At 41.8% G+C, this 18,121-nt stretch overlaps 3 protein-coding genes across 5 annotated transcripts in view; 1 reads left to right on the forward strand and 2 right to left on the reverse strand.

Moving 5' to 3' along the window:
- LOC134648136 (dynein axonemal heavy chain 2) overlaps positions 1-6,072 on the reverse strand; it is a 73,490-nt gene extending 67,418 nt beyond the window's left edge. For all 3 annotated transcript variants that reach the window (XM_063502623.1, XM_063502615.1, XM_063502629.1), the window contains exons 1-12: positions 5,844-6,072; positions 5,103-5,534; positions 4,726-5,007; positions 4,011-4,605; positions 3,538-3,625; positions 2,977-3,093; positions 2,423-2,560; positions 2,179-2,325; positions 1,794-1,913; positions 1,604-1,698; positions 1,418-1,493; positions 1,207-1,332 (exon numbers count right to left, since the gene is read on the reverse strand). In XM_063502623.1, coding sequence (XP_063358693.1) covers positions 1,207-1,332; positions 1,418-1,493; positions 1,604-1,698; positions 1,794-1,913; positions 2,179-2,325; positions 2,423-2,560; positions 2,977-3,093; positions 3,538-3,625; positions 4,011-4,605; positions 4,726-5,007; positions 5,103-5,534; positions 5,844-5,919 — 2,292 coding nt within the window. In that variant the 5' untranslated portion in view covers positions 5,920-6,072. The remainder of the gene's footprint in view (positions 1-1,206; positions 1,333-1,417; positions 1,494-1,603; positions 1,699-1,793; positions 1,914-2,178; positions 2,326-2,422; positions 2,561-2,976; positions 3,094-3,537; positions 3,626-4,010; positions 4,606-4,725; positions 5,008-5,102; positions 5,535-5,843) is intronic.
- A 313-nt stretch (positions 6,073-6,385) lies between these two features.
- LOC134653405 (RDS/peripherin-like protein xRDS35) lies at positions 6,386-10,689 on the forward strand. Its single transcript, XM_063508759.1, has 9 exons — positions 6,386-6,461; positions 7,034-7,216; positions 7,569-7,778; positions 8,032-8,124; positions 8,233-8,333; positions 8,782-8,881; positions 9,086-9,232; positions 9,640-9,777; positions 10,531-10,689. The coding sequence occupies exons 2-9, from the start codon at positions 7,055-7,057 to the stop codon at positions 10,654-10,656; spliced, it is 1,077 nt and encodes a 358-aa protein (XP_063364829.1). The 5' UTR covers positions 6,386-6,461; positions 7,034-7,054; the 3' UTR covers positions 10,657-10,689.
- Positions 10,690-11,515: 826 nt separating this feature from the next.
- The window catches only part of LOC134647340 (muscle-specific protein 300 kDa-like), a 181,686-nt gene continuing 175,080 nt past the window's right edge, over positions 11,516-18,121 (reverse strand). Inside the window, exons 49-54 of the mRNA XM_063501707.1 lie at positions 17,166-17,328; positions 16,598-16,829; positions 16,141-16,366; positions 15,233-15,371; positions 13,811-13,872; positions 11,516-11,744 (exon numbers count right to left, since the gene is read on the reverse strand). Coding sequence (XP_063357777.1) covers positions 11,528-11,744; positions 13,811-13,872; positions 15,233-15,371; positions 16,141-16,366; positions 16,598-16,829; positions 17,166-17,328 — 1,039 coding nt within the window. The 3' untranslated portion in view covers positions 11,516-11,527. The remainder of the gene's footprint in view (positions 11,745-13,810; positions 13,873-15,232; positions 15,372-16,140; positions 16,367-16,597; positions 16,830-17,165; positions 17,329-18,121) is intronic.

Below are 18,121 nucleotides of genomic sequence, written 5' to 3' on the forward strand. Positions count from 1 at the left end.
CTAATAGGGAATATGACGCAAAACTCTGCGTAGAGGGCGTCACTACCACAATCACAAGGCCTACCGCGAAACATGAAAATCGAAATTTGGGTTTCTGCCTCTCTATCACTCTTGCATATTCGATCGATAGAGAGGCAGACAACGAAATTTTGATTTTCTCATTTCGCGGTAGGCCACCTGTAAACAAACCGCCTTGATGCCTCAATATAACTTGCCAAAAAACTGTTTAAGACATAGTATGTTTAAGTTACTCTCTGGTTTAGGAGGTGCACTAGTGCTGCACTCTGGCGGCAGAACATTGCAGTAATACTCCCTATCGTTAAATTTGTGCGATATGAAGACTGTCAAGTTGTGATATTAGATTAAATAAAAATGAAGTTAATTTTTAAATGTTCTTGTCCTTTTGTTGGGTCTATAATATTGCTAATGTATTTGTCAAATGTGTAAGTAAATATGTCATTGTCAACTAACACACCACCAATCACAGACCAATTAGACAGGGGAATTTTTTTCTGTTAGGTGGGATCAAAGTGGCACTTTCCTTCCCGGATCAAAGTACCTAACACTTTTCTTTTCTGTTCTAACACATTTTTTGCGCATTCATTCACAAAGTTCTGAAAAATTGGTCACGTAGTATGGACATGTTCCCTAATACAAAAGAATTGCAATCTTTTGGTAACTTGGTCGATTTGAAATTTGATTAAACAACTTTCGCTCGATAGAAAAAAATCACGAACATGGTTCTAAAACGCACCATTCAAATTTTGTAAATATTTTTGCACAAAAATTATTTAACATAAACATTGCTTCTAAAAATGCGCAATTTTACTTTTGAACGAACTTTAACTTCTTTAACAATTACTTTTATTTTTGTTAAAACTATTAAAACCAACTAAAAATCTGCCCTGCTTATCGCGGGTGCAGTACTTGCAATAACACCCTCATACAAAGTACTGCGTTTGCGATAAGCAGGGCAGAAATGGCAATTCAAAACCAATGGGTCCGCGATCCCGGACACGCACGGCAGTCCGCTCAGTGGAGCTCAGCGAGCTGCGTTCGTAGAGGGACCTGACCTCACGGCGCCTAAGGAGCGTGCACTAAGGTTGCTCGCATACTTTTGCATTTGCTCGATATATGGGCGCCGCGCCACACGGCCCGCTTGTCGACCCACTTTCTATGCTATGCACACTAATGATTGGTACTTACCACCGTTAAAGGCTTGAAGAGCAGTCGCTCGTCAGGAGAGAGCGAGTCTAGGATCTTGTTATATCCTTTTGTCACAGACAACACACTCTCGTAAACAAACATTATAGATTTACTTTTGGCGTACACCTGAAAAAGTTAATTAAAAGAGAATGTCACTCGCTAGTTTGCCTAAGAACTTATTTATTGATATTAATTGAGACATGCTACTTACTACATAAGCATGTTGAGGTATATCCATTCCCAAATTCTCCCAATGTGAAGCTTCTTTGCACAGTTCTAAAATATTGCTGAAATATGTCAAAAACAATTGTGAATTTACTTAACACTTTAACTTCAACTTCTGTATGTTGATATGTTACATTCAAATGTAAACTTAAGTATTATATAATTGACTTACACGTCAATGTTACATTCCATTAAACCAGGATTTTCGGTACTTTTTCTCATCAATGTCCTGTTCAAGCCGTTTGCACATTTCTCATCCAAATTATGCTGTACGAAAAAAGTAAAAGTTATAATTGACAAAAAATAAAAAATTAGAGGTGTTACATATTAGACGATTATTTCGCTTTAGAATATGTATTTACCGTCCAGGAAATCCAGAGTTCTCTGATGGCCACATCAATGGCGCCCATGAGCCTGTTCACGTGCATAATCACGTCTTCAGAGCTGCTGCACGGCATCATCCACGCCGCGTCTGTCATTACCTGAAATAGAAGTCACCGTTTTTAAGCCTAGCCTGTAACATACTTAATACCTAAGGCAGGGTTCAGCAAAATATTGAGAAGAGCCGACCGCAGTAGAAATCACCATGTCTAGAAATCTCAAAGAGCCGCAAATGTAGTTCTCAGTGGTCTAAGAACTCTTAAGTGGCTTGAAGAGGCGCTTGAATCGTCGAGCGCGCGAGCGACGGTTTGCCGATGTCTGACCTAAGGTTATCAGTGCTGAATCTGGATTTTGGTAAGTCCTTACCTTCTTCAAGTAGACCAGGCGGTTCTTCCGCATCCGCAGCACGGCGGCGCGGCCGGCGAATGACGGCAGCTCCGAAGGGTGCTGGCTCCGCGTCGCCACCATGTCCTTCTTTGCTTCTTGGACTTCGTCGCTGAACATGCTCCACACCTGACGAATGATGAATTTTTTGGCGGGTAGACCAATATTACGCACCCACTTTTACTTCAATACAGAGGGGTTTACCTCTCCCTTCAAGCGACATTACCTCCGCAGTTTTTCTTTTGAAGATGCGCCTAAGGCTTTTCCTCCGTGAGTAATTGTTGAGCGAAAAGAGTGCCACTACTGCTTCTTCTAGTTGGTTGACGCCCTCGAACACTGTCTCCACCAGGTTCTCGATTATTATCTGCAGCGTAAATAATTATAAATCGCTTTATTCCTTTATCCTCCGGTTACATCCATACATGGCCTAAATATGCACAATAGGGATGTTTCCTGTACTTAAAATAAATTATTTCAAACCGTGCACGAAATAAAGCACCAGATAATTTATTCGAAAAACATAGACAGCAGCTATTTTTAAACATAATTTGTATTTAATAAATCGGATTGAAGTATAAAAAGTAGGCGAGTTTACCGTGACGTCACTACATTCGTTTTCATATAAATTCCATATTAACAAATCGTTTTGACAGTTCTAAAAAAGAAGCTGATTTGACTAGTAGGAATGTAGCCTATTGTCGGGTCCTATAAGGTATTGAATGATAACCCTATTAAGAATTTTAAAGAGTATTGATGTTGGAAGTAAGATGGTAGCGGTACCTCGACGTCTTTCACGACTGTGCGGAACTGCAGTATCTCGTCATACCACGACGGAGCCTGCACGTCGAGGATCGTCGCTGACACCGCCCGCACATGTTGCAGCGCGTCAAGGAACATCTAGACAGAACATGCAGAATATGTTAGTATTATGTGGTAGCATTATATGTTTTTCTCAAACAATGGTTATTTGTGCTACAAGAGAATAGTTACTTTTAACTGCGAGTGCTAATTTTGAATCTCGAACGAAAGATTCTTATTTGGAATCGAGAGGCTTAAAAGCACGAGGTGTAAATAATCTTTGGTCTCGTGTTGCAGACGCACTAGCAACAAGAACTCGGAAGGATTTCAATAACATTGACTTTTATAAATTACGACATATTGTAAAGATCTTATCACTTATAGATATATCTACCTACTTTTATGATAATTAAACTAATGAGAACCAAGCGAAAGCAAAATAATCTATTTTGCTCATTGTTTTCGCGCAACTAAAAACTAACGCTTGGGCGTGGTGCTGAGGTAAAAAAAATGTTTCTTTCGACTAATTTTTCGTTATTTAACCTGCTCTATCTGGGCGCATTTTTGTTCAAACTGCTCGCCGCGTGCGCCTCCGAATATTGGCTTCGGGACCGGTTCCAACTCATCAATTCTGTGGGTAAAATCAAGATTAATTATGCGAGTTATGTATGCAAGGCAAGTGATATTTAATTAGAATTACCTAATATACATACCTATTATATTTAATAGCGAGCACGGGAAAACTCCCTGAAAGGTTGACCGATGATCAAAGCATTAGGACGAGGGAACCTTATATAGGTACCTTTGGACGATGAGAGCACTACACGACTGGTTAGTTTATCAAAAGAGGTATTCCAGCTGATATGATTAATTGAAAGATTTATGTACCCGTGTCTTATGTGATGTACAATTGCAATATCCTTATAGGGTACCATGTTGTAATGTAGGTAACGATTGTAGGTCTAGACACCAACATGAGAGCAATAAAGATTATATTCTATGATGATAATGCTTACCTTCCAAAGATAATCATGCAATTGCATACATCGATCATATCAAAGCACCTTTGTACAAAGGAGTCTATATAATTGAAGATGTATCCAGTATCCAAATTCCATGAGTTCGGTACTTGTTCACTGTGAGCCTCTGCCATCACGTCGTATATTTCTCTATACTTCTTGCAACAGTCTATGCATTTACTGAATTCTCCCAATGCCTTTTTTGTCTCGCCGTCAAATAAATCGTTGAGATTTATGTAATTTCTGCAGAGAATTATGATCTGGTTGCTTAAAGCCTTAAATATATTAGTGATTCTAGTTTCTGAATTATAGTATGGGGATTCCATCCATATGAATCTGAAGAGGTTTATGATATGCGGTACATGTGTCGAGATTTCATCCGGGTCGACCACACACTCTAACACAGCGCAGGGCTGCTTGATGACTTGAAGGTATTCTATGTTCGACTTAGCTTCTTTGATTTTCTGTAAGATATCGTCGCACAGTGCTTGGAACTGGTGGATGAAGGTCGAGTGTGTTGTAACTAAGATTTTAGTTATATGTTTGACGGCTGGATTTTTTATCTGGTAGAGAAGAGCGCTTAGGTTTTCATCTGTAAACAAAATGTGTTTAATGTAGAGCCGTTAATGTTTTTTCTCCCATCTCATTTAATTTTACGACACATACCAATCAGAATGTTCTGCCACGATTCATACAATCTACTGTAACTTACGTCTATAAATCCAGAAGTCATATTCATCGCTGGGGCACAGCAACTCCTTTTGCGAAGCCACCGATGCCGTGTCCTCTAAGCACGACTTGATCTGATGCGTCCAGTACACCACTACGCCCTCCAGCCGCTTCACCAGCTCCCGGTCTGTGCTGGCCTTCTCGAAGGTCAGGTGCTGACCCTCACGAGGGATGTAAAGCACGGTCAGACCGAGCATCTTGAAGTACATGTCTGTTAGTTTAGCCAGGAATGTGTGGATCTGAGAGCAGAACTCGCTTTTTACACCTGAAATTTAATTTAGAATATGAAGAGTAAAAATCTAAGGAAAAAAGCTCTCGTTATTTTGAATGTAGTTTAGGTAGAGACTACATGATACTTACTTTCAGGCCAAGTGGTAATAGCGAAAAAATATGGTGCATACATCGTTTCCAGAATCTGTATTAGATTAGACTCTACAGAGTCCACGAATGACCCAAACACTATTTCTTCATGAAACGTTTCAGGCTGGAAAATTAAATCGGGCTTTCTGAGAAAATACGTCAAATCGTATACTGGAGCAAAGGGCATGTCACTGGTAGCCTTGAGTTTAGTTCCACTGAAGTAAATGCAAAGCATTAGAGCTTTAGTTTCAAGTATCCAATCTTCTATGCCTTGCTTGACGTCATCAGTCCAGTCGGATTCTCTCAAGTCGTATAAAGTTGTCATCTTCATTATGAATTCTATAATCGCTTGTAATTTTTCCGGTTCATATTTCGGTTTTTCTAGAAGTTTGGCAGCTAGTTCTTTCTGCAGTTGTATTTGCCGTTCCTTTTCTGAAAGAGATCAGAAACGTTACCTACTTATTCTGTGACTTAGGTAAACACATTGTTACTTCGCATTAATAAACAGGGGCTCTTTGTGCTCCCCCTTATAGTTAACGCTTAAAAAGCGTTAACGAAGCAAAACAACAGTCTGGAAATCTAACTCGGTACCGCTCGATTAGCGGTCATGTGGACCTATTATTTACTTATTGGTACCTAGACATAAAACTGAAAACTATTTGTGTATAATACTCAAAGCTGTATTTTATATCTATCAATAAATCGTAACCTTCATAAGTATCATAAAAGGATCCCTCTTACCTTTTTCGGCCTCAGAGTCATGGCTCATGTCATCACTCCAAGCGACTTTTTGCCTCTTTTTTCCTTCGTCGCCCATATTGGTAAATTAATTGACCACTAACTACTATTAACTGAATGTCACTTATTTAACTCACAGTTATAGTAAATTATTTTAAATACACTAATGCATTATGGTTGTCATGTTTTCCACCGCACGGAAAACAAATGACAATTGTTTATGATGACATTGGATTTTTATCAAATATAACATGTAGGAAGAGCAACCAGTATTTAGTAGGTAATATCCTCTTTAATACCTAATTTATATTTAGATTTTCTTTTGTTCTTCCTGTTAGTAAAATTAACGTTTCTAATTCAAACAGTATACTTAACCTATTTAATGCGTAAATATTGATTATATACAGGCAGGTACACGTTGCGTGGTTACCTAACCATTTGGAGTTGGTTTAAAAGACGTCTCAGCCAACCATGGCGTAAATAATATGCAAGGAATTTACATGATTATTATAAGCAATAAGTGTCAATTATGACAAATGTGAGTCATTGTCAACGTAAACTTGTTTATATATTTACTTATAACGAATCCAATAATTAGACTGATAAACTTAAATGTAAAAGGTTTGTGCATATCTTCATATCTTTTTATTCTATTCAAACCAGAGGCTACTACGTGTGCATATGAGTTTGTCCAATATCAAGATGTGAATCCTACTTATTAGAGTGAAGATCAGTGGCAAAAGTTGCATACATCTCGACCCTTGATATTAACTTTTCTGCAATAAATTGGTCAGAGGCGGATTCCATAAGTGCTTGGATAGGATAGCTACTAGATACCTACTTAAAAATTAATAGGTAAAGATTTTAATCAATTACGATTTCTTGAAATAAGTTTAATAGAAGCAACACGCAAGCAAGCAGTCACGTTAGACTTTACCTGTCGGAATTGTCGGATTGATTTACTTAATAGGTATCCATACCAAATTTCAGCTTTCTAATACTATCGATCACGGAGCAAAGTCTCGGACGGACATGGCAAAACGTAAGCGGTTGCTAGTTGACTACGGAACCCTAAAAAGCGCTGTTTTTACAAAAACACTGCTGGCTGAATCTACTGCTCCTAATGGTGCTTCCAGAGGCCACCGTACCAACTGCTATAGAGTATTAGCAGTAATTTAGCACGGCACTTGCAGAAGCAGCATGCGCCGGCATGCATGGCTTGGGGCCTGTTCGCGTTTAGCCGAGACGGCCGCCACCGCCTGGCCGGCGTGCTGCGCGCGCTGCTCATCGCGCAGCTCGTGGTCTCGCTCTGCATGCTGATCTTCTGCTACAACGCTTCGCATAAGGTCATGATGCTGCTCAAGGATATTCATAAGGTAATAGGACTACTACAACATGTTTATCATAAAACCTCATGTTGATGATTTCTTATACGTGTAGTGTACGTGTATTTCCTGTACGTGTTTAAGGTATGTACCAATTAGCCTCAGAAAATGTCGGAAATGGCTTGTTTGTTACCTACCTAAATCGAATCGACCTGTAACACTCATTATATTAGCTCATATTGTAAAGCGCCTACTTACTTTAAACTGGGAATGCTCACATCCAATGGTCAAAGCGATTTCCTGTATAGAAGTTCGGACATATCGCCAGTACGCCGCTTTCACTCTTTGTGCAATGGCTATTTTCGGCCAGTGACTGGCATACTTTATTAATTAAATTGTCCAGGTAGCAGTGGTTCTTCTCCACGGCCTCATAATCTTCCAAGCGTACGCGATGAAGCTGCACTACACGAGCGGACTGCGACTTGTCTCATGGCTGCTGAAGTTCCCGCACTGGTCGCGCTCGACTAAACTCTGCCGCGTGTGGCTCATCAGTGGCACGCTGATCGCGCTCAACGGGTTGCTGGTGTACAGCGCGCTCAACGGGACGCTTCAGGTTTGTCACTTGTTCGGCACAAGTTATGTATTCACTACTTATATAGCCTAATAACGATTTCGTTATTCTTTAACAATTTTATGCTTCTCTATCCACCTCCTGTTTTAACAACACTTTTCCCAACGAACTTAGGCGCATGTAGTGTGCCTAGGGTAAAATGACTCTAAAGCCTCTATGTATGTATGTATGTAGGTACTATGTATTTTTGATGTGGGCGGATCTATCACCTTACTTAATAAATATTTCTCTGTAGGCATTGACCAAGGAACTCTCCACATCGTTGCGAGGCGGTATAGCGCAGTACCTCACGGAGCCTACTTGGAAACGTCTTCTAGATACAATTCAGGTACCTTTTTATGCGAGTTTTTACGTGACGAGTATGTGGCAGGTTTTACAGACTGCTTTTATCATTTATATTATTTTATTAAAACATCAATATTATGATTATTTATAGGTGGAGTTAAGCTGCTGCGGCGCGGATACCCCTAACGACTGGCACGAGATCCCATGGATCAACATAAACTTCTTTAATGAACAATCCGACACTATTATGATGTAAGATCAATCCCACCAAAAACATTTTCATGTAAAATGTTGCCAAGACGAAACCATAAGGCTCGCACTGACAAAAAGTTATCAGATCTCTTGTAGAGCCAAGCTTCTTACTCTACAAGCCCTAACTTCACAGACTCTACACTCTACACAGAGTCAAAATATGTGGCTTGACCGTTTCGTCACATGGGCCTGAGGTGAAAAATGTATTCACTATTCATTATTTTTTATTATAATATATATAGTTCTTGTGGTAACGAAACGGCCAAGCCACATATTTTGACTAAGGTGTAGAGTGTACACTGTATTGATAATTTAACGCTGTACGAAGAAGAACGTGAAGTCAATTGGAAGACCAATTTTCCGCACCCATTTAAAAAAGTTGAACACGTAACATCAATATAAATTTTATTAAACGTGGCATTGAACCAATCTATGTTGATGATGACAGGTTGGCCGGCGCTGACGGCAAGGTGGTGCTTCCAGTATCTCCGTACTCGTGCTGCACCCCGCGAGTGCTCGCTGCCTGCTACCACGACCCTTTGCAGCAGGTACCCAACTGTTCTATACTATACCTAACCTATGCGTCTAAGTAGCTACCAACTTCATAGAGTTGTGTATTGAGTATCGGTTTTAGAATTGCCTGTAGACTGACACCCTATGACAGCTGCAAAAGTAAGTTACTCGTAATGTTAAAACAAATGCCTGCCTGCCGTGTGCCTCTTGCAAATTATAAATCCTTCTGCCCCTTGCAGTCGGAATGGCGCGAAGTTTGGGAGGAAGGTTCTCCGCTACTATCGGCCTCGCTCCACACGCGCGGCTGCGTGGAGGCCGTGCGCACACCGCTCACTAAAGCTCTCCTGATACTACACATTCTAAATGTGTTGATAGTGCTGTTCCAAGTAAGTGACACATGGGGCATGACGGTCGGCCTGCTGCCTGATCCTTCTTTAACCTTCCACGCCGTGTCAAACACAAAAGCTGTCACTCAGACGCCACATCATTGAAGTGTCAAAACTGAAGTTGAACTTTATGTATATGCACGTAGGTCGATATTGCTCTGTGGTCTGTGACCGATTAATCGGTCTTTGGCGTTGAACCTACGGTGCGGATATATCGGTCATTGGCGTCCAAAAGGTTAATTATATGACAACCTGACATAACTATGCCTAATAAATGTCCCATAACCTCATGCCATTTGATGATCCGATGAGCTACCATTGCTACCAATAAAAACTAGATCCTACTAAATAAGGATGCTATGAGACTGCCGAACCCGACGAATTTTCTAACAATATTTAAATTGCAGGTATTGATCGTAATATTGACTCGGTTGCTGGCCACCAGCGCGGAGGACGCGGTGCTGCACGGGGACTGCGACGGTGTCGGACAGGGCTACATCTTCAGGAGCGCCTCCAACGAACGTATACGACGCGATCTAAGAGAGGTAAGACTTACGTAGAACGAAGGCGCTTATCGGATATGCGGTATATATGTATACCTACAGGCAAACAATTTAATTTCAGTAGGTACCATATCGTACCTTGTCACAGTGATAATCAATACCTATGAAAGTCGGTAGGTAGGTACCTACGTAACTTGCAATCTGAAGTCGTGATTACGTCACATTGCTCCTGTAGAGTTCTGCTTCATTCATAAGAATTACATTTGACTAGTGTTATTTGCTCAGCTGTTCATTGTTATACTTATTATGCCTGCACAAAGTTATCCATTCCGCTTAAAACAAACGATCTTTGTCAATATTGCCAAAAAGTTTAGCAAGCTACCAATGTTTACCGACAGGAAGCATAATTTTGTATTTATATTTTGTTCAATTATTTAGAGTTGAGAGATCTCAAGCGCCAATGCCAGGGTCTATTTTTGACCTAACTTAGTTAATCCATGACTTATAATTTGACTGAACGTAGGACTTGCATTTATTACTCTATAGGTATATCTGTGACTTTCAAATTTCCGATGCATTTCATCATGAGAATAGACTAATTTATTATTGTGTATTGGTCTTGGTACAATGACTCAGTGTCATGCCGCTATGATGAAATATATCTGAACGATTTGAATTAAATTAGGTATTGGTTAAATACCAGATCATCCTGGTACTTGTTTTTAGGTTAGAAGTAGTACCTAGTAGAGTTGAGCCATTCGAAATTAATGATAATCAAAACCATATTTTCTGCAGCGGGCACAATCGTCACTGTCGCTGGTGGGCAAGTGTAGCACCTGCGCGTTGCTGTTGGACCGGCAGCGCTGCGTGCTGTGCGTGCGCAGCCCGCGCGCCCACTGCGCCAACCTACACTACCCTTGAAGACGCCGCGCCACGGGCCTAGCGGGACGAAACTCGAGTACTTACGTTGGAAATATCAACAGTTTGCCTTGGGCTAAGACATTTGTCCATCGCTGATATCTGCGTCACATTGAACTAAAGTATTGTCTACGAGTCAGATGTTGGAATATCGAATGCCGTGTGTAAGCGCGTCCGCGCCGAAGAAAGTGGAATCTAGATGAATTCAATCGAAACAAGATCTCAATGGATACTGCCATCCTCAATGAATTCGAATAACCGCTATTGAGATTGTTTCTCAGTGTGTTCATGCTACGAATACTTTAGTTAGAGACTTGAATATACCTAATTATCTAAGGGATAAGTAACAGGCATTAACTATAAAAATTTTGTTTGTAAGTAAATATTTGTACATAAGTCTTTAAATAAAATACTTCTCGTAATCAATCGCAAAGGCTTTATTTGACTTTATTGTACACAGTCCTTACAAACTAGAGTCATTTAAGTAACAACGCGCGAAGCGGGTCCGTCGCCTTCGATACAAATTCATATAAATAATAACGGGGACGCCCGCCCGCCGATGTCTCATCAATTTTAAATAACAAATATACAAAAGGGTATTTACAAGCGGCGGGCGGGGCACCGAGTGGAATGTGGGGCGCTCACGCCGAGTTTCCCACGAAACCGGCCAGAGCGCGGCGGCATATCCGAGCCAGAAGAAACGAAAGCGGGTCTCCAACTCGAAAACCGCCATCTTCGAGTTCGCGACCCGCATGAGTTTTCATAAGTCGCCAGCTACGCCAGCCCGGCCTCTTTACGCCGGCGGTAAGCTGAAGTAGATCTCGGGCGACGGGAGCGGGCGGGCCGGGGCGGCACTCGTCGGTCCGGCCCGCGATCAGAGCGGCGGCGGGCCGTCGGGGTAGCGCAGCACGGGCTCGAGCGCCAGGCCGGGCGCGCTGCAGTCGGAGGAGGCGTGCGGCGCCAGCGCGGCGGCGCCCAGCAGCAGCAGCAGCAGCGCCTGGAACGGCAGCGACGCGCGCGCCACGCGGCACACGAACCGCAGGCTGCGCTGCAGCCGCGACAGCTCCTCGTCCTCCTCAGTTACGACCACACTGTCGAACGGACGGAGACTGGTTAGTTCGCCGGTTATGTTTACTTAAGATCGGTTTTCCTAGGATAGCGGTGCCGTCATATAGCGGCCGTCTCCATACTAAATAATACGGCTAAATATGGATGTCGTAGTATTTGTATGGAGACGGCCGCTATATGACGACACCACTTTCGGAGGAAACCAAAGCTTTAGGGAAGAGTTCGGTGCTGATCTGATTTAAAAGTAAAGGAAATTGTATCTATAGATTTTTTCATTTTTGTTACAATATTTTTTTGCATAGAAAACGCAATGAACTAGCGAAGTAAACACACTTGACCGTAACATTTTTAAAGGGATTGTTTTGTATGATAGGCACTTGTACTTTAGTGACTAAAATGAAAATTGCTTTTATTAATAATTTTAATTAGGTATTTTTAACCCGATGAAGTGAAGAAACAAATGGAACATGCATTTACGAGAAATAAATGAAAGAGTAGGTAGAAGTTAATGTTGTAAATGAAACAAACAAATAAGGTACACAGTGAAAGCGTCAGTTGTAAACGCAGTGATCACCATCATCGACAATCTACTATTTTGTGTGAATATCATGCATATTTTGGATGTTTTATATATGTCGGCGGCAGATCGTAAAATCGGGCATATCGAGATATTCCTAGGCATATCATGAAACGCCGCCATTTCATGATCTGACTAAGATTAACCCAGGCGTATCACGATCTGCCTTATAAAAGAGGCGGCAGATCGGTCAGACCAATGTATTCGTTGATATTCCTAGCTTCATTCATACCGGGCGCATCGTAAAATAATTGATGAGATATTCCTAGGCATATCATGAAATGCCGGCGTTTCATGATCTGCCTAGGAATATCACCCATTGAGGTTTGCACGATATGGCTGATGGTCGCGCTAGGCAGATCATGAAACAGATCATGAAATGCCGGCGTTTCATGATCTACCTAGGAATATCACCCCTTGAGGTTTGCACGATATGGCTGGTCGTCGCTAGGCAGATCATGAAATGCCGGCGTTTCATGATCTGCCTAGGAATATCACCCCTTGAGGTTTGCACGATATGGCTGGTCGTCGCTAGGCAGATCATGAAATGCCGGCGTTTCATGATCTGCCTAGGAATATCACCCATTGAGGTTTGCACGATATGGCTGGTGGTCGCGCTAGGCAGATCATGAAATGCCGGCGTTTCATGATCTACCTAGGAATATCACCCCTTGAGGTTTGCACGATATGGCTGGTCGTCGCTAGGCAGATCATGAAATGCCGGCGTTTCATGATCTGCCTAGGAATATCACCCATTGAGGTTTGCACGATATGGCTGGTGGTCGCTAGGCAGATCATGAAATGCCGGCGTTTCATGATCTGCCTAGGAATATCACCCCTTGAGTTTGCACGATATGGCTGATGGTCGCGCTAGGCAGATCATGAAATGCCGGCGTTTCATGATATGCCTAGGAATATCACACCCTACTTATTTGATATGCCTAAACGTCGCTAGGCAAATCGTCAAACGTTGATGTTTGAACGATATGGCTGGTAGTCGCTAGTCAGATCATGAAATGGCGGCGTTTCATGGTATGCCTAGGAATATCTCGATATGGCCGATTTTACGATCTGCCTCCGACATATACATTGACTTTTTAATATTGTTATATAAATATCCTGTTAACCCTTTACCAGGCAAAGGGTGATAAGCCACCCACATATTATATCGTTTACCATAGTCAGGTTTAAGCTCCAAATCTCCTACAAAATATTATATCGACCGCTGAAAATATTATTTTATGATCTTCATTCACAACATCTTTCTTTGGCAGTCATTAATGTCATATTTCGGATGATGTACTTATAAGAAAGGGGTGGGTAGTTTATTTCGCGCGCAAGTTGAATCACACTGTATATGCTTGAGAGCCAGCAGCTTGTAGTTACTTGGGCATGCTTCCAAAATCACCACGATAGGCACACCACGTGTGACCTAGAGTACCTAGACTGTTAGTCGATAATGGCGTTATGTGCATGCAAACAGCGGCACAGACAACAGCGGCGACTACTCACTCGTTCTCGTCCAGGGGCGGCAGCTCCAGCGTGGAGATCTGTTCCTCCTCCTCCTCCATTAGCTATGGATAAAAATACGTCAACATACTGTGCGAAGCGGCTAAATACTGTGGTGTTATGGGGGCTGCAGGCGTTGTATTACTTTTTACTCGTAATTTTAAATTAATAAACCGTATGAGCGGTAGTATGAGGTTTTGTACATCTTGATAGATGATTTAAAAAGCGATTGCACGTGAAAATCGTGTTTCGTGGCCTGTGGGACCGACATCTGCGTCGGTTTTTTGGCGGCTGTTAGATAAATTCTGCTGGATTTTATTAAAAAAATAATACAATGCTTGCATCTTTCACTCTCAACAATAAAACTAAAAATAATTTTGATCTTTCTGTTTCCGAATTGTATTTAATATAATTGTTCTAGGTTTCGTTAGGTAGGTTCATTAATTGCTCTCTAAATTAATTACAAAGCAATTTGTGCTCGTATTCCTGTGCTTTGTGGTAAGCTGTGAGGGCAACTTAGGGAAAACTACAGTATTGATGAACTTCATACGCTTTTTCTATATTGTAAGAATGTAACATGTTTATACGTAAAGAAGGAAGATGGTTTGAGCGGAGATTTTCGAATGAAGTTTATCAATACATCGACATAATTTGTAGGTATATGATCTTGATAATTCTTAATGCGATTTATTTGTCTACTTTACTGTTTATGACTTTCGCATTACATTTACCAGGTCAACAGGGCGACAACTAAATTAAGTGTAAGGGACCATGTAAATGTCAGGAAATGTAAATTATACCAGCCCTCAAATGGTTCAGTTAAGTTTCTAGGCCAGATTCGGATGTAGATACAGTCGACGTCAAAGATAATTATATTTACGCTTTTGTATTTTACTCCTTAAGGCGACAAATGTAAACATATTTTCGACTTCGACTGTACACCTACTTCGTACTGCACGTCTAGCATATCTTGACACAAGTATCGCAACTTGACCCGGCCTTGAGGCGAGACGTGCCGGCGGTGGAGGGATATGTAACATGACTGGGGACCCATGGGGATTTTGCAATGACTACTCGCTGTCGGGGCAGCGGCTAACGCTAGGGGATGGCAGGGAAGTATAGTTCGGCCCTTCTGAGGTGAACTTTTCGCTTCAATAATATATAATAATATGAGTGCCGTATCGCTTCGGGGCGGTCTATCGTCCTACACTACCAAAACGTAATATCTAGAATATCAGTGACATTAAATTTGAACCTTAATACTATGACGATACCGGTTGTTTTTCAAAATGAATGTTGTACTGGCACGTGCTAAGTCTGGAGCTAGCGGTTTTGCGATAATAGAGACAATGGCCTTTGTTTGAAAGATTAAGGTTTGAAGCGAAAAGTTCACCTCAGAAAGGCCGTACTATAATGTGTGTGTACCATGGGCGCGGAGGCGGCGACGGCGGCGGCGAGCGCGGACGTGCCGCGCGGCTGGCGCGCCAGCGCGGCGCCCAGCTTCAGCGCGTACACGCCCGACAGCTTGCGCAGCGACTGCAGGCGCAGCCGCAGCTCGCCCAGTCTGCAACCGATCATACAGTCACGTTTGGAAATGGCTACCGAGGTCAGACATGGCGAATACTAATGATCATTTTGTTGGTTCAACGAAATTTCTAAAATTCGCAGATAGCGAACGTTAGCAACGAACCAAGGTAATAAATTAATAATAGTACGGTAGTAGGTCGGTAAGTAAGTGGTGGGTAGGTATTTAAAAGAAGTAGATGGTAAAGTTAGTTAATAATATTTTCACCTCAGCAACTCGAACAAGGGTACTTTGCTACTTAAAAACAGTGAGCAAAATCGCATTTTGCTCACTGAGTGAGATAAAATGAGCAAAATGCGATTTTGCTCACAGTGTTTTTAAGTAGCAAAGTACCCTTGTTCGAGCTTCTGAGGTAAAAACTTAATTGTTGATATATCTTAAGAAAACATGAATGAATAGAGGTAAGTGATGAAGAAGGAATACATTTTTCAGGTTCTCTAATATGTTCTCACTGCTGAGGTAAAAAGTTTTGTGAACTACACGAGATCAAAGTTATTTACATCTCGTGCGCTTTTGAGTCCCTTACTACGCTCAAGATTCTAGTATATAATCTTTCGCTTGCACGGGACTCAAAATAAGCACTCGAAGAAATATCAAACTTTGGTCTCTTGTTGTACAAATAACTATTATTATTTAATAAAATTGAAACTCACTATATTTCAGACTAACAGTCTTCTTTCAGAATGAAGGGAAAAATGTAGTGATGAAAAAATGGAAACGGTAAGTGTTACCGCAAAATGAATGTTACCTTCGGCAGATGTCATCCGCGTTGGGCGGCGCATCGCCGCTGCGCAGCAGCTGCGCGGCGTCGTGCAGCGCGTGCACGCGCGGCTCCGCGCGGCTCAGCTCGTCGCGCAGCTCGCTGAAGCGGCGGAAGTCGCGCTGCAGCTCGGCCGCCGGCCGCGACAAGCGGAGCGGCTCGCGCGCGCGCACGCCGCGCTCCGCCGCCGCCAGCCGCGCCACTAGCTCCACAACTGAAATGCAACAGGTAAGTCAGTATGTGTTAAATAATACTGCTAACTGAAAAAAAAACAACGAAGTTTTTCTTCTAATACGATTCACTACGACTCTGACATTTGTGGTTAATAATTCATAACAAGACTGAATCAAAACCGAATAAGACGGGATCGTACAGGTTATTTTGAAACGCTTCACCGGATATAATTAGCTTAACTCCGACCTAAACGAGGTAAGATGTAACTCACCGATATCATGGAACTGCTGGTTGTGCACCAGCGCCCGTTGTAGCCTCTTCTGCCACACGCCGGCGCGCGCGCAGGCCTGGTCCCAGCGCGCGTTGGCGGCGGCGAGGCGCGCGCGCACGCGCTGCGCGTCCGCGGCCACCGACGCGTGCGCCGCCACGTGCGTGCCCACCACGTTCAGGGAGACCACGATGGATTTGTGCGAGTCCAGGTCCAGCAGGAACTCACGATGATCCTACAATTAAAGATGCTTGTTTATAGGTTGAATTCTTGGGATTCTTTTGACGAAGGAAGTTTGATGTGGGTGTGGGTACATTCTCGTTATAATCAGATATAGTTTTAGGTCTGAAGTAAATGATATTGCAGGCTCTTCTCTACTAATTTTAATGAGTATTAGGAGCGAGTCATATTCAATATGTCGAAAAGGATCGGTTAAGACTTAAGTGGCCGTTAAAAAGGAAAAGGTAATATTCTTAGGGCTAGGTCGGCTGTCACAATTGCCTAAAATGAGAGACGGATTAAAAAGCAAGATATATCTGGCAGCTGCAACAGTCCAGGTGAGCCGCCGTACCTGTATAGCGTCCTCCAGCTGGTCGTACAGGTCGGGCGGGTCGCCGCGGCCCGCCTCCGTGGCCTCCGCGAACTGCAGCCACTGCTCCAGCCGCCAGAGGTCGTTGTCCAGTTGCTTCCAGTTGCGCTCCGAGCAGAGAGGGCACGTCAGTCGCCCGCTCTCACTACATCACGAGATAACGATACAAGATTATAACACCATTTTATGACATACTCTTTGGCTAGAATATCGTGGCAGTTGAAGAAAACTGAAAATGTTTTAACCTTAGAGCTGTGTGACAGTAAATTAAGAGGGATTTTTAAAATTTATGGATGATTAGTAACTTTCAATTGTCACGATTTGTTGCTTTGTTGTTGCGTTTGTGGCCTAACTTCTAATGATGAAATAGATGACCTGAGTTTTTATGTTGATTCGAATTACATACATATGTACCTACATCTATTGAAGTCCTATAAAGCCGTCACGTAGGCTTAGTAAAATCATATTATTGAAACACTTCAAAAATGTGTAGGTACGTGTCTACGACTCTAATATTTAATCTAAATCGAACTCTAATGTTTATCAACTTACTACAAACTACAATAGTTATCTATACAGTATTTTTTTTAATATATCAATAAAATAACTAATACAATGTGTAATGACTAATAATTACTCAATTTACATTACGAAAATATAAAGTAATCGATATTAAACTTCCGTGAGACATATTTTAAATAATAAAAATATAAAGCTTTAAAAAAGTGTTCGTGTGAGTCAAATAATACAATGTGCAGTGCAAATAACATGTATAAATAATTTATGACAATAGTATACTAAGGTATCGATTTATAATAAATAGTTAAGTGCGACTAACTACATAGGAAAACATTAATTCCATGCTTTAGCAGTTTTCTTGCGAGTCTTGCGACTTCAATTCTTAGAATGATTAGGTTAGTCATTCATAGGTAGATTTA

Source organism: Cydia amplana, chromosome 1, assembly GCF_948474715.1.
Source record: "Cydia amplana chromosome 1, ilCydAmpl1.1, whole genome shotgun sequence".
In the NCBI taxonomy this organism is placed as follows: domain Eukaryota; kingdom Metazoa; phylum Arthropoda; class Insecta; order Lepidoptera; family Tortricidae; genus Cydia; species Cydia amplana.

Coding starts and splice junctions, on each gene's coding strand:
- LOC134653405 (XM_063508759.1), top strand. CDS start 7,055: ATGGCTTGGGGCCTGTTCGCGTTTAGCCGAGACGGCCGCCACCGCCTG. Junction 7,779..8,031: donor CGCTCAACGGGACGCTTCAG/GTTTGTCACTTG, acceptor ATTTCTCTGTAG/GCATTGACCAAGGAACTCTC. Junction 8,882..9,085: donor ACCACGACCCTTTGCAGCAG/GTACCCAACTGT, acceptor TGCCCCTTGCAG/TCGGAATGGCGCGAAGTTTG.